The sequence below is a fragment of the Balaenoptera borealis genome (assembly GCF_965194805.1).
Source record: "Balaenoptera borealis genome assembly, chromosome: 4".
In the NCBI taxonomy this organism is placed as follows: Eukaryota; Metazoa; Chordata; class Mammalia; order Artiodactyla; family Balaenopteridae; genus Balaenoptera; species Balaenoptera borealis.
The window spans coordinates 131,010,719-131,031,762 of record NC_138861.1 but is presented as its reverse complement, the minus strand read 5'-3'; the positions used below and the strand labels follow the sequence as shown (position 1 = coordinate 131,031,762).

Genomic DNA, 21,044 nt, shown 5'->3' with positions numbered 1-21,044 from the left:
GCGGTGAAACAGGTCAGAATCTACCAGGGCTTCAAGTCAAGGCTCTACACAGAAAAGACTTAAGACCTGGGGCTCAGGGCGGTGGCGGAGGCGTAGCCAAGACTGCGTCTCCGGTCTCCCTGGGAACCACCCTTCTCAGGTCTCCTGGACCTCGCCCTCCGTTCCTCTCCGCCTCTCATTGGAGCGTGTTAAGTCAGTGGGCGGTCTGTCGGGAGGGGGGTGGGGCTTCATTTCCATCCGGGGCCCTCTCGCAGGAACGTACGGACGTCACGCAGGACGCCGCTGCCCTGACGCTCCGCCTTTGCATCCCCCACTGAGCCCTTAGTAGCTGGCGTTGGCCCTCAGGTGGGAAGCGAGCTTTTTCCCTTCGGAGGCCTGGGGTCCCGCAGCCTCTACCTCACCTGTCCTGGCCTGGCGCTGCCCAGCGCGTCCGTGCCTCCGTCATGGATCTGAATTTAAACCGAGCGGATTATTTACAGGTAAACCTGAGGGGTTGGGGCGGTCGCTGCGCGGGGTGAGCTGCGCTCCCTGAGAGGATTCGATCCTTCCACTGGCGTCTGTTGGGGTGTCTCGGCGCCGACGCGGCGGCACAGGAGCGGATCTGGGTGCCACCCTCCAGACACCTTGTTCACGGGCAACTCCGGCTTGTTGGTGACGGTCCACGGGGACTTGGAAAGAGGGAGCCCGCGCCCCCGCCGTGCTGGCGTCTGCCAGGTCCTGAAGATGCTCCGAATGTCCTGATGCGCTCCCGGATTCCTCCCCGGGGCCCTTCTCCTCCTCCCCGGCTGCAGCTTCTAACTCCCTGATCTCCATCTGTACCCAGTCCCTTCTGCGCAGCGCCAGACACCTGTTTCTTACTGTGAGCTGGACCCCACGAGCCAGATCATAATAAAAGCAGTGACAGCCGTTTTCGAGCGTCTGGTTTATTCTCAGATCTTAACACACGTACATATATTTAATCCTCATAAAAATTCCCAGAGTAGGTACATGAGGATCAAGGGGCTCAGAGAAAGTGATTTACACGATAGCGGAAAGGATGGAGTTCCTATTTGAAACAAAGTCTCTGACTCCAGAGCTGGTGTTCTTTCTGTTACACCACCCTGCCTCTCAGTATTTCAGCCCTAGACTTTCTCTCCTTCTCCATCTCCTTTTTCAGTAATCCTGTTTTGGCTAATGGTACAAATGTTTGTCCTGTCACTTTCCTTGAGAGTCACGCTAGGTACTTCCCACCTTAATATCTTCCATATCCATCTGGTCACCACATTTTGCTGCTTTTATCTCCTAAATATCTCATGAATCAGTCCCATTTGCTCCCTCCATCTCTGTTACCCCTAGTTCAGTCCTCATCTTCCCTTGCTTGGATAATTGAAATAGCTCCTAGCCTCCAGCTTACCTCCCTCCAAGCCATCCTTCACATCATTGCTAGATTGATGTTTCAAAAATACGAATCAGATTAAACTTTAATACTACTCCCTAGAATACAGAATTAAAGGATAGACCTATACTATATGTAAATTCTTTCGTGGTCTGTTGTCTCCTCCAGTTTCTCTCTCTTTGGTCCCATTCTCCTGCCCTAACCATGCACCACTAGTGACAGTGCCCTGCTGAGCAAACCGTGCTGTTTTCATCTTCTGTACCTTTTGTAAAATAATCTTCATCATCAGTTAGATTGGATGTCATTGTCATCAGCATGGTGGTATTTTAGCTAAAATCTTTTATGTTTCGTTTTCAATAATAACGAATCTATTCCAAAGATTTTAAATTACAAACACACTTTAACAACTGTATGAAGTTGTAAAAGAAGGCTTGTAGAAATATTTTTTTGGTGTGAAGTATCTTACCAGTAATGCCACGTTATTATTTTTGACTTGACAACTTTATAGCATAAATTTTACTATTTTTGATTGTTTCCTGTATTCTGACTTTTGTAGCATATTTCATTAGAAAGTAAGTTCATTGCTGATAATAATTATTTCATATCACTAATTAATTGCAATAAAAAAACTGAGGCTTACTATGATTAGAATCTGCTGGTCCTTTTAATCTCTGATTTAATAACTTCAAATTAGTGCATCAGAAATCACTCACCAGGCAGCTGATGTGTTTCCTTAGGTGGGAGTGACCTCTCAGAAGACTATGAAGCTACTTCCTGCTTCAAGATATAGAGCCACACAAAAGGTAACGTAGAGATACTGATTTCTCCATATCTCTTCAGCTCTGACAGAGGAGAGGTTTATATTTCCTTCATTATTGATAAGTTTTTTTTTAAATTCCAAGGCTAAAATGGAAATGAATTTCTTTTCATTTGAACAGAGATTGGAATACCAAGGGACATTTATAGACAGTAAGTTTCTTGGACATTATAATTATTATGTACAATTAGTAAATAGTATAAGCAAACTAGTTGAAAACCATATTCCATTTTTCTGGTAATAACTTACCCTGTGTGTACTTGTGTGTACCAGATTGTGTATATGAAAAAAGAAATAAAAAATCACAATAGATTGTAGAGAAAATGCTTTTTAAAAACTTTATCATATTTTTAAGAGTAATTAAATATATTGATGTTAATCTTTACATTTAACTAACAATATTGATTATTTTTATAGAAATATTAATCCTGTGATTTCCATGAGACAATTATAATTTCTTGGTAGACTGGTAGGATATTTTAATAGCTGCAAAATAAATACAGTATTCCTATATATTAACATTTTATCAGGATAAATCAACAGATTTTTGATTGTCATTTATTGTATTCACTCAACTAGAGCAACACTTCTCAAACTTTTTGGTCTCAGGACTCTTCTACACTTTTTTTTTAAAAGGTCATTTTATTATTTTATTTCTTTTTCATTGAAATATAGTTGGTGTACAATATTATATGTTACAGGTGTACAATATAGTGATTCATAATTTTTCAAGGTTATATTCCATTTACAGTTATTATAAAATATTGGCTATATTCCCTGTGTTATACTGTATATCCTTGTAGCTTATTTTATACATAGTAGTTTGTATCTTTTAATCCCCTACTCCTGTGTTGCCCCTCCTCCTTCCCTCTCACCACTGGTAACCACTGGTAGTTTGTTTTCTATATCTGTGAGTCTGCTACTTTTTTTTTTTAATATTCACTAGTTTGTTGTATTTTTTAGATTCCACATACAAATGTTATCATACAGTTTGTCTTTCTCTGTCTGACTTATTTCACTTAGCATAATGCCCTCCAAGTCCATCCATGTTGTTGCAAAAGGCAAAATTTCATTCTTTTTTATGGCTGAGTAGTATTCTTTATCCATCATCTGTTGACGGACGCTTAGGTTCCTTCCATATCTTGGCAATTGTAAGTAATGCTGCTGTGAACATTAGGGTGCATGTATCTTTTGGAATTCATGGTTTTTTTTTTTTTTGATATAGACCCAGGAGTGGCATTGCTGGGTCATATGGTAGTTCTATTTTTAGTTGTTTGAGGAATCTCCTTACTGTTCTCCACTGTGGCTGCATCAATTTACATTCCCACCAACAGTGTATGAGGGTCTCCCTTTTCTGCACATCCTCGCCAACATTTGTTATTTGTGTTCTTTTTGATGATAGCCATTCTGACTGGTGTGAGGTGATATCTCATTGTGGTTTTGATTTGCATTTCCCTGATGATTAGCTTTCCCTGATGATTAGCTTTCCCTGATGATTAGTGGTGTTGAGCATCTTTTCATGTGCCTGTTGGCCGTCTGCATTTCCTCTTTGGAAAAATGTCTGTTCAGGTCTTCTGCCCATTTTTTAATCAGGTTGTTTGTTATTTTTTATGTTAAGTTGTATGAGCTGCTTACATATTTTGGATATTAACCCCTTATTGGTCTTATTATTTGCAAATATTTTCTCCCATTCGATAGGTTGTCTTTTCATTTTTTTGATGGTTTCCTTTGCTTTGCAAAAGCTTTTAAGTTTAATTAGGTAAATCAACTATACGTCAATAAAAATAAAAAATAAAAAGTTTTAAAAATATCAACTAGGTCTGTCACAACCTCATTTTGATAATTTTTTTTTATATATAAATTTATTTATTTATTTCTGGCTACATTGGGTCTTTGTTGCTGCGTGCAGGCTTTCTCTAGTTGCGGTGAGTGGAGGCTACTCTTCGCTGTGATGTGTGGGCTTCTCATTGCGGTGGCTTCTCTTGTTGCAGAGCATGGGCTCTAGGGGCGCAGGCTTCCGTAGTTGTGGCACTCAGGCTCAGTAGTTGCGGCTTGCGGGCTCTAGAGCTCATGCTCAGTAGTTGTGGCGCATGGGCTTAGCTGCTCTGTGGCATGTGGGATCTTCCCGGACCAGGGCTCGAACCCGTGTCCCCTTCATTCGCAGGCGGACTCTTAACCACTGCGCCACCAGGGAAGTGCCTGATAATGTTTTAAAGGTTAATCTTAAAATGTTTTTATGCTCCAGTTAAGGGAAAAAACTAATTGCCTCCTTGCCATTTGTCTCGATTTTCTTGTTCTGTTTACCTTGTAGGAACAGAACAGAAAGCCAGCTACTTCCATAACGACTCTTCATAGCCTTCTCTTTGGCCCTTTCTTACAATTCTTTGGTGGATATTTTTTGTGGGGCTGTCTTTACTAGATTTTCTGATCTCTACTTTTAAAATCATAATTTATATATTGAGAATCTTGTTTTCCCCATATAAGTTAGTAGGGCATAATAACAGTAATTTTAGATTCTCCTCAATCTGTTACAGGTGGTTGTTGGAGATCATGATGGAGTAGTTATGTGCTTTGGCATGAAGAAGGGAGAAGCAGTGGTATGTGTACCTTTTGAATACTCCTACATTAAAATTTTTTCTAAAGCATAATGAAAAACAGGTTGAGGGAAGTGGTCATATGAAGTATGAGGCTACAGGCAGCATGAGAGTCATTTGCTAGCTGTTCGTAAAACATCTTTGACAGCCTAGGGTGATATACTAGTTTTTTATGCTGTGTAACAAGTTACCTCAAATTTAGGGGCTTAAAACGAAACACATTTATTATCTCATGGGACAGGAGTCCAAGCTCGAGGCCTCATGTGCCTGCAACACAGGTACAGCCGGGCTCTGTTTCTTTCTGGAGCTCAGGGTCCTGTTCCAAGCCCATGTAGTTGTTGGAAGAATCCAGTTCTTTACTGTTGTTGGACTGAGGTCCCCACTTTATTGCTGTCCATAAGCCAGGGCCTGCTTTCAGCATCCTGAGGCCCCCCACAGTTCCTTGCCATGCGCTCTCTTCTCACAGGCTCTCTCACAACATGGTGAACTGCTTCTTCAGGCCAACAGGGAAATCTGTCCAGTCTGCTAAGATGGAGTCTTATGTAACAGTGTAACATGGACGTGACCATCGCATCACCTTTGCCACTTAATATAGCCTAACCAAGGAAGTGAGTTTTACATCATCATGTTCCCAGATCATAGTTTACAAGTGATGAGTCTGAGATGTGAACTCTTATATTCATTCTACATTATATGAAATTTTCAAAAAGATGAAGAGGGTAAAAACTATCAGAAACTCAGTGTTTCCATTGTTCATATATCCTTCCAGATATTTTATTCTCTGTGTATAAGTCATTGACGGTGAAGGGAAGAAACTGATGCCGATAATAAAATAGAAAATAACGAGGAATAAAGTAAGGATGCAAGTGTTTCCAATTCAATAGAGAGATATGAAGTTATATGCTCAGGTTTTCAGTAAATTCTACAGTCCTTTATTTATACTACTAAAATTTATAAAATTGTAAGGGAACCAGGAGAGACTAGTTTTAAAAAGATGATTAAGGTATAAAAACATGTCCACTGGAACCAGCTGAGGAATCTTGGTAAAATGCAGATTCTCATTCAGTAGCTCTGGGGTTGGGCCTGAGAGTCTGCATTTCTAATAAGGTAAGTGACGCTAATGCTGCTGCTTAGCGAACCCTGCTTGGAGTTGCAAGAGTTTAGATTTTAATGATGTCATTGAAATGCAGTGTGTGTGGGAATAAACGTTGCAAAGTTTGAAGATATTTAGCAAAAAACCCAGAAGACCACTGGATACATTTGTATCTAAAGGTGTTCCTATTTAGAACTATAATATTTTGTAAGTTTAAAATCACAGCATTTTTTATGGTAAAAGAAAATACTTGGAATAAATTTGTGTACTTAATTTTTTCCTCAATGATTTTTGCAGACAGTCTTCAAGACTTTACCTGGGCAGAAGATTGCAAGATTGGAACTAGGAGGGGTTCTTAACACGCCCCAGGAGAAAATTTTTATTGCTGCAGGATCTGAAATCAGAGGCTTCACAAAGAGAGGAAAACAGTTTCTCTCTTTTGAAACAAACCTCACTGAAAGCATTAAAGCTATGTATGTTTATTCTCTTTTTTATTTTTACATATCCATTTACAATATTTTGGATAGGTGACAGACATCAGATTAAGTATCATATCTTAGTAGGTTATCTGGGAAATAATTAAAGATACTTTATTAGTCGGAAATTAAATTTGACCTGGAGTCAATACAGAATCAATTGGGTGTTGAAATCTTATCTTTTTAAGACATTTATAGTATTTATAGCTTCATTTTTGACTAATTAGTTCAGTTACGATTCATCATCAAAGTATAAAAGAAGTGAAAGAAAATCTCCAGATATTTAGGTTCCTGTTGCTTTGCTGTCTCTGGTAGTTCTGATTTTGAGGTAGCATCATTTTGTTAAAAGGCTGGCCATCAAAGTTAATGACTACCAAAAAGGTATAATTTCAGGTGAGTCAGGTAAGACTCTTAAGAGAAAAATAACTTCCTTAATGGCTTCCTGTTATGTGAAATTTTGCAATTAAAATTTTAGTTTTTGAATCATGGAGAACTGGAAGAGGCTTTAAATTTATCTAATCCACTGTTCTTGAAACCTGCTACTTAGGAGAATCCCTTGGAAGCTTTAAACAATAGATTCCTTGTCCTACCGCATACCTGCAGAATCAGAATTATTAGGAGTAGGTTAAAAGAACAGTTTTTCATTTGAATCCTATGCAGCCGTGTTATATAAGCAGCCAGACCTTGGTTTGGAAACTACTGATCCAGAGTTCTATTAATGTATAGCTGTCCTATGTAATTCTGTATAATGCACAGCACGTGTCCTGATGTCTGGGCTATAAAACTTAGGTTTGGTGAGATTAGATAAGAATTAAACAGTGGCAAATGGAAGTAATTTCAGTGGCTTAATAAGAATATCGTTCTTTTGAAATGCTTTTCTAGATAGACATGGCCAGTGATAATTGTGAAATACTAAAACAAAACTAGCTAATTATTAGCATACCTCCACATTCAGAAAGGTATATGGGTTGAGGTATGAGGAAGCTAAGGAGTTTCCCAGCCAATAGTCTCTTTAGCTAGTTTCTTAAATGTTTTTACTGGAGTGGCAGAGGTAGGATGGAAAGGTTCTTTACTCAGTTTTTGAAAATTTATTATCTGAATCTCCACATTGATAAGGTTGCGTGGGAAAACAAGATTATAACTTGACAATATTCAGTAAGAAAACTGACCACTTATAAAATTGATTACCACTCATTAATCCTTCCCTGCTTATAATGCAGATGGATTTGAAAATGAAATTTCAAATCTTATAAGAGATTTAGAATTTCACTAAGTTGATAAAAATTATATTAAGAGAACTTTTCATTTATTTATTTATTTATTTATTTTAAACAGCAGGTTCTTATTAGTTATCTATTTTATACATATTAGTGTATATACGTCAAACCCAATTCATCCCACCACCACCAGCCCCCCGCTACTTTTCCCCCTTGGTATCCATACGTTTGTTCCCTACATCTGTGTCTCTATTTCTGCCCTGCAAACTGGTTCATCTGTACCATTTTTCTAGGTTCCACATATATGCGTTAATATACGATATTTGTTTTTCTCTTTCTGACTTACTACACTCTGTATGACAGTCTCTAGATCCATCCACCTCTCTACAAATGACCCAATTTCGTTCCTTTTTATGGCTGAGTAATATTCCGTTGTATATATGTACCACATCTTCTTTATCCATTCATCTGCTGATGGGCATTTAGGTTGCTTCCATGACCTGGCTATTGTAAATAGTGCTGCAATGAACATTGGGGTGCATGTGTCTCTTTGAATTATGGTTTTCTCTGGGTATATGCCCAGTAGTGGGATTGCTGGGTCATATGGTAATTCTATTTTTAGTTTTTTAAGGAACCTCCATACTGTTCTCCATAGTGGCTGTATCCATTTACATTCCCACCAACAGTGCAAGAGGGTTCCCTTTTCTCCACACCCTCTCCAGCATTTGTTTTTTGTAGATTTTCTGATGATGCCCATTCTAACTGGTGTGAGGTGATAGCTCATTGTAGTTTTGATTTGCATTTCTCTAATAATTAGTGATGTTGAGCAGCTTTTCATGTGCTTCTTGGCCATCTGTATGTCTTCTTTGGAGAAATGTCTACTTAGGTCTTCTGCCCATTTTTGGATTGGGTTGTTTGTTTTTTTAATATTGAGCTGCATGAGCTGTTTATATATTTTGGAGATTAATCCTTTGTCCATTGATTCATGTGCAAATATTTTCTCCCATTCTGAGGGTTGTCGTTTTGTCTTGTTTGTAGTTTCCTTTGCTTTGCAAAAGCTTTTAAGTTTTATTAGGTCCCATTTGTTTGTTTTCGTTTTTATTTCCATTACTCTAGGAGGTGGATCAAAAAAGATCTTGCTGTGATTTATGTCAAAGAGTGTTCTTCTTCTGTTTTCCTCTAAGAGTTTTTTTTTTTTTTTTAATTTAGGAGAATCTCTGCTTTCCGAGGCCTTTATTATTTATATTTATATTTTTGGGTGTGTTGGGTCTTTGTTTCTGTGCGAAGGCTTTCTCTAGTTGCGGCAAGTGGGGGCCACTCTTCATCGCGGTGCACGGGCCTCTCACTGTCACGGCCTCTCTTGTTGCGGAGCACAGGCTCCAGACGCGCAGGCTCAGTAACTGTGGCTCACGGGCCTAGTTGCTCCGCGGCATGTGGGATCTTCCCAGACCAGGGCTCGAACCCGTGTCCCCTGCATTGGCAGGCAGATTCTCAACCACTGCGCCACCAGGGAAGCCCTCCTCTAAGAGTTTTATAGCATCCGGTGTTACATTTAGGTCTCTAATCCATTTTGAGTTTATTTTTGTGTATGGCATTAGGGAGTGTTCTAATTTGATAATTTGATAAGGTAATTTGATAGGGATTACATTGAATCTGTAGTTTGCCCTGGGTAGTATAGTCATTTTCACAATATTGATTCTTCCAATCCATGAACATGGTGTATCTCTCCATCTGTTGGTATCATCTTTAATTTCTTTCATCAGTGTCTTATACTTCTCTGCATACAGGTCTTTTACCTCCTTAGGTAGCTTTATTCCTAGGTATTTTATTCTTTTTGTCGCAATGGTGAATGGGATTGTTTCCTTAACTTCTCTTTCTGATCTTTTGTTGTTAGTGTATAGGAATGCAAGAGATTTCTGTGCATCAACTTTGTATCCTGCAACTTTACCAAATTCATTGATTAGCTCTGGTAGTTTTCTGGTGGCATCTTTAGGATTCTCTATGTATAGTATCATGTCGTCCGCAAACAGTGACAGTTTTACTTCTTCTTTTCCAATTTGTATTCCTTTTATTTCTTTTTCTTCTCTGATTGCCGTTGCTGGGACTGCCAAACTGTGTTGAATAATAGTGGCAAGAGTGGCCATCCTTGTCTTATTCCTGATCTTAGAGGAAATGCTTTCAGTTTTTCACCATTGAGAATGATGTTTGCTGTGGGTTTGTCATTTATGGCGTTTATTATGTTGAGGTAAGTTCCCTCTATGCCCACTTTCTGGAGAGTTTTTGTCATAAATGGATGTTGAATTTTGTCAAAAGCTTTTTCTGCATCTATTGAGATGATCATATGGTTTTTTTTTTTTGATCATATGGTTTTTCTCCTTCAATTTGTTAATATGGTGTATCACATTGATTGATTTGCATATATTGAAGAATCCTTGCATCCCTGGGATAAATTCCACTTGATCATGGTGTATGATCCTTTTAATGTGTTGTTGGATTCTGTTTACTAGTAATTTGTTGAGGATTTTTGCACTATATTCATCAGTAATATTGGTCTGTAATTTTCTTTTTTTGTAGTATCTTTGGTTTTGGTATCAGGGTGATGGTGGCCTCATAGAATGAATTTGGGAGTGTTCCTTCCTCTGCAATTTTTTGGAAGAGTTTGAGAAGGATGAGTGTTAGCTCTTCTCTAAATGTTTGATAGAATTCACCTGTGAAGCCATCTGGTCCTGGACTTTTGTTTGTTGGAAGATTTTTAATCACAGTTTCAATTTCATTACTTGTGATTGTTCTGTTCATATTTTCTATTTCTTCCTGGTTCAGTGTTGGAAGGTTATACCTTTCTAAGGATTTGTCCATTTCTTCCAAGTTGTCCATTTTATTGGCATAGAGTTGTTTATAGTAGTCTCTTATGATGCTTTGTATTTCTGTGGTGTCCATTGTAACTTCTCCTTTTTCATTTCTAATTTTATTGATTTGAGTCCTCTCCCTCTTCTTCTTGAGGAGTCTGGCTAAAGGTTTATCAATTTTGTTTATCTTCTCAAAGAACCAGCTTTTAGTTTTATTGATCTTTGCTATTGTTTTCTTTGTTTCTATTTCATTTATTTCTGCTCTGGTCTTTAAGATTTCTTTCCTTCCACTAACTTTGGGTTTTGTTTGTTCTTCTTTCTGTAGCTCCTTTAGGTGTAAAGTTAGGTTGTTTATTTGAGGTTTTTCTTGTTTCTTGAGGTAGGCTTCTATAGCTATAAACTTCCCTCTTAGAACTGCGTCTGCTGCATCCCATAGGTTTTGGGTCGTCGTGTTTTCATCGTCATTTGTCTCTAGGTATTTTTTGATTTCCTCTTTGATTTCTTCAGTGATCTCTTGGTTATTAAGTACTGTATTGTTTAGCCTCCATGTGTTTGTGTTTTTTACATTTTTTTTCCTGTAATTGACTTCTAATCTCATAGCGTTGTGGTTGGAAAAGATACTTGATATGATTTCAATTTTCTTAAATTTACTGAGGCTTGATTTGTGACCCAAGATGTGATCTATCCTGGAGAATGTTCCGCGTGCACTTGAGGAGAACGTGTAATCTGCTGTTTTTGGATGGAATGTCCTATAAAAATCAGTTAAATCTATCTGGTCTATTGTGTCAGTTAAAGCTTGTGTTTCCTTATTAATTTTCTGTGTGGATGATCTGTCTATTGGTGTAAGTGAGGTGTTAAAGTCCCCCACTATTATTGTGTTACTGTTGATTTTCTCTCTTATAGCTGTTAGCAGTTGCCTTATCTATTGAGGTGCTCCTATGTTGGGTGCATATATATTTATAATTGTTATATCTTCTTGGATTAATCCCTTCATCATTATGTAGTGTCCTTCCTTGTCTCTTGTAACATTCTTTATTTTAAAGTCTATTTTATCTCATATGAGTATTGCTACTCCAACTTTCCTTTGATTTCCATTTGCATGGAATATCTTTTTCCATCCCCTCACTTTGTCTGTATGTGTTCCTAGGTCTGAAGTGGGTCTCTTATAGGCAGTATATATGGGTCTTGTTTTTGTATCCATTCAGCGAGCCTGTGTCTTTTGGTTGGAGCATTTAATCCACTCACGTTTAAGGTAATTATCGATATGTATGTTCCTATGACCATTTTCTTAATTGTCATGGGTTTGTTTTTGTAGGTCCTTTTCTTCTCTTGTGCTTCCCACTTAGAGAAGTTCCTTTAGCATTTGTTGTAGAGCTGGTTTGGTGGTGCTGAATTCTCTTAGCTTTTGCTTGTCTGTAAAGCTTTTGATTTCTCCATCGAACCTGAATGGGATCCTTGCTGGGTAGAGTAATCTTGGTTGTAGGTTCTTCCCTTTCATCACTTTAAATATATCTTGCCACTCTGTTCTGGCCTGTAGAGCTTCTGCTGAGATATCAGCTGTTAACCTTATGGGAGTTCCCTTGTATGTTATTTGTCATTTTTTCCTTGTTGCTTTCAATAATTTTTCTTTTTCTTTAGTTTTTGCCAATTTGATTACTGTGTGTCTCAACGTATTTCTCCTTGGGTTTATCCTGCCTAGGACTCTCTGTGCTTCCTGGACTTGGGTGGCTATTTCCTTTCCCATGTTAGGGAAGTTTTCGACTATAATCTCTTCAAATATTTTCTCGGGTCCTTTCTCTCTCTCTTCTCCTTCTGGGACCCCTATAATGTGAATGTTGTTACATTTAGTGTTGTCCCAGAGGTCTCTTAGGCTGTCTTCATTTCTTTTCATTCTTTTTCTTTGTTCTGTTCTGCAGCAGTGAATTCCACCATTCTGTCTTCCAGGTCACTTATCCGTTCTTCTGCCTCAGTTATTCTTCTATTGATTCCTTCTAGTGTAGTTTTCATTTCAGTTACTGTATTGTTCATCTCTGTTTGTTTGTTCTTTAATCCTTCTAGGTCTTTGTTAAACATTTCTTTCATCTTCTCGATCTTTGCCTCCATTCTTTTTCCGAGGTCCTGGATCATCTTCACTATCATTATTCTGAATTCTTTTTCTGGAAGGTTGCCTATCTCCACTCCATTTAGTTGTTTTTCTGGGGTTTTTCTTGTTCCTTCATCTGGTACATAGGTCTCTGCCTTTTCATCTTGTTTATCTTTCTATGAATGAGGTTTTCCTTCCACAGGCTGCGGAATTGTAGTTCTTCTTGCTTTTGCTGTCTGCCCTCTATTAAGAGAACTTCTGAAATCGTATGCAGAGCCACAAAGTGAATCCATTTGAAGAATAATTGAAGAAGAGAAAATCAATGAGGATCATTATAGGATATGGAATAATTTTAGTATCAAAAAATTTTTTAAATAGACCTTAGAGGAGATGTGGAAAAATAGGTGAAACCGTCAAATAAATACCCTCTTTATGATCACGTGGTGATAGCTATCTAGAAGTGAAGATAATATACTAGTATATAGTTTTTGTCGAAAATGTTAGCTCCCCAGTGAAAACTTGATTCATTCTAAGAATTATAACATAGTTGTGATTCTTTATCTAAATTTTGTTAAATATAATTTGAAATGAACTTATTATTTCTTTTCTCAAGTTAAAATTCTAATGAAGTCATTTTTTCCACTGTTTGTTATTTAGTTTCAAGTAGATTCAGTTCAAATAGCCTTATTCTATTCAGTGTGGTAGTAAGAAAGCTCACTGTAGAGTTAAAAACTGAGTTGCAGTCCAATCTACTGTCTACTAGTTCCGTGCCTTTATGCAAGTTACTTAACATATTATTACTCTCCTTAAGGGATGATAATGGTCCCTAGTTTATAGAGTTACGAGGATTGAACTAATACGTGTAAGTCACTTAGGACAGTGTTTGGCACATAGTACACATTCAAAAAAGTTACTTTTTGATTTATTAATTGTCTTCAGATATAGACAATTAATATTACCATTATCTTGTCTTTGTTTTCAGTTTTTCTGAGCTCAATTTTTGAGAAGCCTGAGGCCTGTAGAACCTCATTTTCAGCTTTCAAAATCATTGCTTTACCAAAAGGCTAGAAATTAAGTGGGAGAAATGAAAACAAAAAGTGTCCTCTGAGTCTGTGATAAAATCATAGTAAACTGTATATAATAAACTTTTATTTTCATCTCTGAAAATAATTCAGGAGCTTCCTATGCTAATTTTTTAAAATGTTGATATCTTAAATTACTTCTTATATTCTCAGGCACATATCTGGCTCAGACCTTTTTCTCAGTGCAAGTTACATCTATAACCATTATTGTGACTGCAAAGACCAACATTATTACCTTTCTGGAGACAAAATCAGTGACGTCATCTGCCTTCCAGTGGAAAGAGTACTTCGTGATGTACCAGTGTTGGCCTGCCAGGACAGAGTACTCAGAGTTTTACAGGTTGCTATTGTTTGCATTTTTATAGTTTTTCATACTTTAGGTAAAAAATTATTGCTGAACAGTGTATACTTGAGATAAATTACTTTAGTGACTACTACCACTTTAAGTATCTTAAAATTATATCTTGAAGAATTTTTTTAATATTTTAATTGACAAACTAATTTTTATTTTTTTTACTTGAGGCAAATGTGTAGAAATCTTTGACAAGTTTTTAGAGAGGCATATATGGAAGAAAGGACACTTTTCTCCCCACACATAATATCTGAGTTAGTACAGTAAGAATCTAATGCCTTTGCTACAGGGAACCCTTCCTAGCTTTTCCTTTTTTTTTTTTTTTATTTCCTCCATCACCCTCCCCTCTCCCAAAAAATCAAATTAAAGGAGAAATTGTGTTGGGGAGAGGGTGTTAGGCTTTAACAGGAGAGAGTTGAGATCAGGGTTGTATCATTTGAATTTACCCAGCATTTATGACAGTATGTTGAACAGAATAAGCACTCAGTAAATGTTTGAAAAAGCATCTACTATCTTTATATTTCTATTAAAAACCATGACTGGCTAAAACAACTACTTAAGGCCATTGTTATTAGTAGTACTAATTACAACTGTCTTTTTGAAAGTGACTTTTTTTTTGGGCGGCGCCACACGGCTTGCGGGATCTTAGTTCCCAGACCAGGGATTGAACCCAGACCCTTGGCAGTGAAAGCGCTGAGTCCTAACCACTGGACCAGCGGGGAATTCCAAAAGTGACTTTCAATAAAAAAGACGTACCCTCTCTCTCTTTCTCTCTCTCTGTCTCTGTCTCTCTGTCTCTCTGTCTCTCTGTCTCTCTGTCTCTCTCTCTCTCTCTCTCTCTCTCTCACACACATACACACACACACACCCCAGGACCCATAAAACAAAGTTTAGATGTAAATAACATATAACAAGTGGATTAATTGGATCAAAATTTAGGATGATAGTGCAATTGAACAAAAAGTCTAGCTGTTTATTCTGTGCCACCAAAGGCTATCTCACTCTTTGGAATTTCGTAGTTAGATGGCCTGTCTTGGCACCAGCCCTTTTATAGAAGATGAAATCCAGTGGTTCTATGAAGTTCTTTTTTTTTTTTTTCTCTATGGGGAATTAAAGTAATGTTCAAGGTTCACTCTAGGGGCATGAATGATTAATTTCTCCCCCAGCCTATGCTCCCAAATATGAGTTGTTTGAATAAGGCTTTTAACAAGTTGGCTCACACCCATTTAGAAATTGATCTGGCTGAATTCTAGGATTCTGCTTTGTTTAACAAGAGATCCGTATGCTAATTGTAAAAAAAAAAAAATCACTAAGGTTTTGTGGAAAGTAAAAAGTTGAAGTCTTTCCTCTGCCCTGCACACTTTTCCCCTACTCCCCCTCTGCCTTTGTAGGCAATCCGTTACCCCAAAGGTAGCCTTTTTAGAGTTTTGTGTGTATTCTTTTGTGTTTCTATAGTTACATATAGATATCTGTGAATTTTTAATGTTTTTTTAAATAAAATATAAAGCATATGGCTCTTATATATTCTATATATATTTAAAATTTTTAAACAATAATGGTATACCAGATTTACTGTAATTTTGCCAATGTTTTTTCATTGAGTGATTTATCATATTTTTTCTATGTGAATTTAATACTTCTACCTCATTCTTTAACAGCTTCACAAATACTATTCACAAATACTATGCATTATAAGTGACAAAATTGAAAAAAAGACAAATAAAAGGATTTAGCTGTTTTCTTATCTAAATAGCAGGTCATTCTGCCTCTTACTCGAGTGGGTTTCGGAAATATCCAAAGACAAGGCCAGAATTTTCCTTAGGAAGTAACTTTGAGTCTGTCTGAATGTGCTCTAAGTTAAAGCCCTTGAGTTAGACAGGACAGAAGAAACAACTTGTTCCTGGAAAGTTTTGACAGGGAAATTTACCAGTGTCAAGTTTTCAGGCAAACAAAGTACCTAAAGTGAAAAGTATTCAAAGTGGAGAATATTTGAAATATTTATTTCCTCACTCTTTATATTTTATATGTGTATATTTTTATTATAAAATGAGTCGACATGTGCAGAATTGCTAACAAATAGAAGTTAATATTCACAATCTAGTATTTTTCAGTAGTTTTATTCCAGGGTTCTTTATATGAATATTGATATTATCTATGAATACCTCTATTACTTTAAATTTGTCTTTTGTTTTAGTTTTAAAATACTTGTTCTCCTTCAGGGATCTGATGTGATGTATGAAATTGAAGTTCCTGGCCCACCTACTGTTTTAGCCCTACATAATGGAAATGGCGGTAATCAGAGTTTTATTTTTGACAATCAAATAAGGGAGTGAGTTACGTTATTTAAGTTTAGATATTTCAGGTTTTTTAATCATTTAACTATATATTAAGTGAAAATGGGAAATTGTAGGAAGAACATGAACTGGAATAGAGACAGTTGTCTTCTAACTTGCCAGTAGCTAACAGTAATGTGTTATTGAACTTTAATTTTTTAGTTTCCTCATCTTAAAATTAGTTGACGAGGAAAGGTCTTATCTCTTACGGTTATAAATTCTGTGAATGTATAACCATCCTTCTAAATTAAGTAAATTAATTAAAATCTGTCTTTTTTATAATATTTTATATGAGATTTTTACATGAAAGACAATGCATATGAAAATATTTCAATTTTAAAGAAATAGTGTGAGTTGTGGGGTAAATATAATATGTTGACTTTAAATATAACTAGGTGACTCTGGAGAAGACCTTTTGTATGGAACGTCAGATGGAAAACTTGGGCTTATTCAGATCACTACATCCAAACCCATACACAAGTGGGAAATTCGAAATGAGAAGAAGAGGGGAGGTATTTTTTTTTAATTAATTAATTTATTTATTTATTTATGGCTGCATTGGGTCTTCATTGCTGCACGTGGGCTTTCTCTAGTTGCGGCGAGCAGGGGCTATTCTTTGTTGCGGTGCGCGGGCTTCTCATTGTGATACCTTCTCTTGTTGCGGAGTGCGGTCTCTAGGTGCGCGGGCTTCAGTAGTTGTGGCACGTGGGCTCAGTAATAGTGGCTCATGGGCTCTAGAGTGCAGGCTCAGTAGTTGTGGCACATGGGCTTAGTTGCTCCGTGGCATGTGGCATCTTCCCGGACCAGGGCTCAAACCCGTATCCCCTGCATTGGCAGGCGGATTCTTAACCACTGCACCACCAGGGAAGTCGGGGGGTATGTTTTTGATATAATTCAGATTCCGAATTTCAGTGATTATTAAATAAAATATACTGGGAATTCCCTGGTGATTCAGTGGTTAGGACTCTGTGCTTTCACTTCCAAGGGCGTGGGTTCGATAGATAGATAAATAGGTCAACCTACATTATATAGTTCATTCTGTTTTATTTATTCATAATGTATAGCAGACTTAGCAATTTACAGAGCTGCCTCAGGTTTATTTACTGTTTGTTTATTTAGCAGGTCTATCATACTTTTTCCATAATTTTTAAAGTAAGATATGCTAATAGTAAATTGGGATGGATAGGCTTTTATGGACTAATGTCTATCTATGACATTAATCTATGCTCAAATCCATTTTTCGTTTTTTTTTTTTAAAGGATGAAAGGTATTTATTTATTTATTTATTTATGGCTGTGTTGGGTCTTCATGTCTGTGGGAGGGCTTTCTCTAGTTGTGGCAAGCGGGGGCCACTCTTCATCGTGGTGCGCGGGCCCCTCACCATCGCGGCCTCTCTCGTTGCGAAGCACAGGCTCCAGATGCGCAGGCTCAGTAATTGTGGCTCACGGGCCCAGCTGCTCCGCGGCATGTAGGATCTTCCCAGACCAGGGCTTGAACCCGTGACCCCTGCATTGGCAGGCAGATCCCCAACCACTGCGCCACCAGGGAAGCCCCATTTTTCGTTTTTTGCTGTAGGGAATTAATTGGAATCTGGGAGTACTTGGTGTGAGGCAAAGAAGTGCAGTCGGGTCAGGGAATATTCCTTTTTTCTAAGGAATTTATACCTTTCTAAGGGGAATTTATATCTGACTTGGTAGGTTTGGATGGCTATTTATAAGTACAGCATGAGATCTGATTGACAAGAAAATGTGTTAACAATGTAAAAGATTTAAGGGAAAAGAATGTCCAGGAAGAGGAAAAAATAAAGGCAGAGGACTTGAGGCAGAGGTAAACTCGATTCATTTGAGGAGGAGAAGGAAGACCAATGTGGCTAAATATATTCATATGGCATGAGATGAAGTCACAGAGGTAGGGTAAGGCCAAATCACGTAGGTCCTCATGAGCCTTGGTAAAGGGGTTTGAATTTTAATCTAACTGTAGTGGGAAGTCATTGGAAAATTGTAAGTGGGGGTACGATGTGGTCTAATTTACCAAACTAAAACAAAAACACTCCGTGTAGAGTGGGTTTGCAGGGAAGCAGGTCAAAATTAGAGGCATGGAGTTCAATTGGGAAGTTATTGTTATAGTTCTTCTGTTTTGTTTTGTTTTTTTAATTTTTATTTATTTATTTATTTGTTTTTTTATATTTGCCTGTGTTGGGTCTTTGTTGCTGCACGCAGGCTTTCTCTAGTTGTGGCGAGCGGAGGCTACTCTTTGTTGTGGTGCGTGGGCTTCTCATTGTTGTGGCTTCTCTTGTGGAGCACGGGCTCTAGGCGCACAGGCTTCAGTAGTTGTAGCATGTGGGCTCCGTAGTTGTGGCTCACGGGCTCTAGAGCGCAGGCTCAGTAGTCGTGGCGCCTGGGCTTAGTTGCTTCGCAGCACGTGGGATCTTCCTGGCCCAGGACTCAAACCCATGTCCCCTGCATCAGCAGGCGGATTCTTAACCACTGCGCCACCAGGGAAGCCCTATAGTTGTTTCAATTTACCCTGGTTTTTTTTTTCGTACTCTGATTTGATATATATATTTTTTCATTCATACTTGGTATATTTTTTACTATAATATCAATTTTATTGATAACTTATCACTTACCTTTTTAAAGGTATTTTGTGTATTGACAGCTTTGACATTGTGGGTGATGGGGTTAAAGATTTACTTGTTGGAAGAGATGATGGAATGGTGGAAGTGTATAGTTTTGATAATGCAAATGAGCCTGTTCTACGATTTGATCAGGTAAGTTCACTTTTATAAAGACTATATATGCTTATTATTCATCAAACAATTATAGAGATGACTGACAGTTTGTGTTTTATTAAAGGAAATATATTAAAATCTTGTGTTTGGCTTAAAATATCTCTGCTTTGATATTATCAAAATCTTCTCTAGACTACTCTTATGTTTGAATAAATGACTATTGCCCTCAAGTTGAACAATAAATTACTTATTTACTTGATTTCTAAATACTGTATATCCAAATTATTAAATGTATTACCTTAGTTTCTATAATGCATAATAGATTACAGGAGTAACATTTATATGTTTAGGTAGCATAAATGAGATTGTGTTGTTTTAAAGTAATAAGGTTTTAGGAATAAACTTCGTATTGTTAAGACAATATCAAAAATATCCTTAAGCAGAGAGGGAAAAGTAGCAATTTCACTTCTCGCCACCCAAGATCCACAGTATGAGAAGAAATACTAGATAAGAGTAATTTTTAGTTCACAAATTTTAAGTGTAATTAAGCTTGTTTATCCCAAGGTGCAGAGTCACATGGAGAAGCATTCTGGCATAAACTGAATCTTGCATTTTCATAAAGTGGTGTTCTCCTGTCCAGGGTTTCCCCATCCTGCCTCATGCATGATGTATTGAGGCTGTTTAACAACAGCAGCAAAAATCCACAATTCAGTATGAACTTTTCTTTCTTTGTCTAATTTCTCTAATAGTGGTAAAAGTTCTCCCAGTAACTACTTCAATTGCATATCAGTAAATAACAGATATTTTGATACATAGATAAAGTATATTATTATATAGATAATATGGGGATAAAAACATTATACAACTTATTTTCTGGATTTATTTTGTACTTGTTCATCTTTCTTTGGTGCAAAAAGTTACCTTGCTAATGATGCAAATAATAGTTTAGGCTTAAAAGTACATAATAATCCTGTGTTGGTGATCTCCCATTTTTTTCTCATCAACCCCTGAGAAACTTTCCCATTTAGACCCCAAGTTTCCTCTTTGACTTCTATTCCGAACCCCAGTAATGACATAGCATGTCTCCCCTCTGCCACGTGTGGCACTAAGAATTCCTGTCTTCCCAATCTTTCTTCTGTTTGTCTGATGATAGAGGTACTGCTTCCATGTTGTGTTAAGGCTGCGAATATGCTGCCTCATCTTGATTCATGACATCACTCTCTTTATTGTTTTCCTAATCACGAGAAGTCCTCTTATCTGACATAGTCTGGACTGATGGTTGGTTAATCAAAAAAGTTAAGGAGCAGATCATAAAAAGACAATATGTACATACCTTAAACATCACATTTTAATTTAAACTTATATATTTATTCACCAATATTTTGAGCAGTGACCAAGGTCTATTCTTGTGAGTTCCCCTAATTGGCATTCCATGTTGTTACTTACATAAAACATGTCTATACTATCTTGTCTAGGATCTCCTGTGTTATGGTTCTATGAGTGTTTTTTTTAAGGTGTAAGTTGAATTAACTAAATCTACAACTCCAAGACTTTTATAAAAAGGTACTTGAAGTACATAAGATAAATGAATTTCATTAAAATGTTGTATTGGCAAAAAACATGTAGAAATTAACAGTTTTTTAATTTTTGTAACTTTTTCTGAGTACATTAGGTTAAATAAGGTACTTCTAAGTGAGTGAAAGAGTAAGTTATAATTAATAGTCACTCAATAAACCACTCAGAAAGTGAGAATGTGTGTGACTCTATTGACTCAATAAAACATTCTTCTGTAGTCAGCTGGTTTCCAGTGTTTTGCTTTCAATAAATAGAAGGAGGACCTAATCAAGGTGTCAGATGATACATCATTAAACATTTTCAGTGGTAGATCAGATGATTTTAGATATGTAACTTGGAAGATATTTAAGCTCGATTAGTGCTTCTATCTATGAAAATGAAAAAAAGGAATAGGACTGATGTTGAACTCAGTCTCATTCTATCAATATATAAATAATACTCATTTGTGATACATGAATAATTTAGAAGGA

The 21,044-nt window shown here is 37.2% G+C and overlaps 1 protein-coding gene across 1 annotated transcript in view; it reads left to right on the top strand.

Moving 5' to 3' along the window:
- The first annotated feature begins 271 nt into the window (after positions 1-271).
- Positions 272-21,044, top strand: part of BBS7 (Bardet-Biedl syndrome 7) — a 41,468-nt gene continuing 20,695 nt past the window's right edge. The window contains exons 1-8 of the mRNA XM_082389641.1: positions 272-479; positions 2,113-2,178; positions 4,727-4,789; positions 6,177-6,352; positions 13,737-13,923; positions 16,155-16,227; positions 16,664-16,780; positions 18,908-19,038. Coding sequence (XP_082245767.1) covers positions 444-479; positions 2,113-2,178; positions 4,727-4,789; positions 6,177-6,352; positions 13,737-13,923; positions 16,155-16,227; positions 16,664-16,780; positions 18,908-19,038 — 849 coding nt within the window. The 5' untranslated portion in view covers positions 272-443. The remainder of the gene's footprint in view (positions 480-2,112; positions 2,179-4,726; positions 4,790-6,176; positions 6,353-13,736; positions 13,924-16,154; positions 16,228-16,663; positions 16,781-18,907; positions 19,039-21,044) is intronic.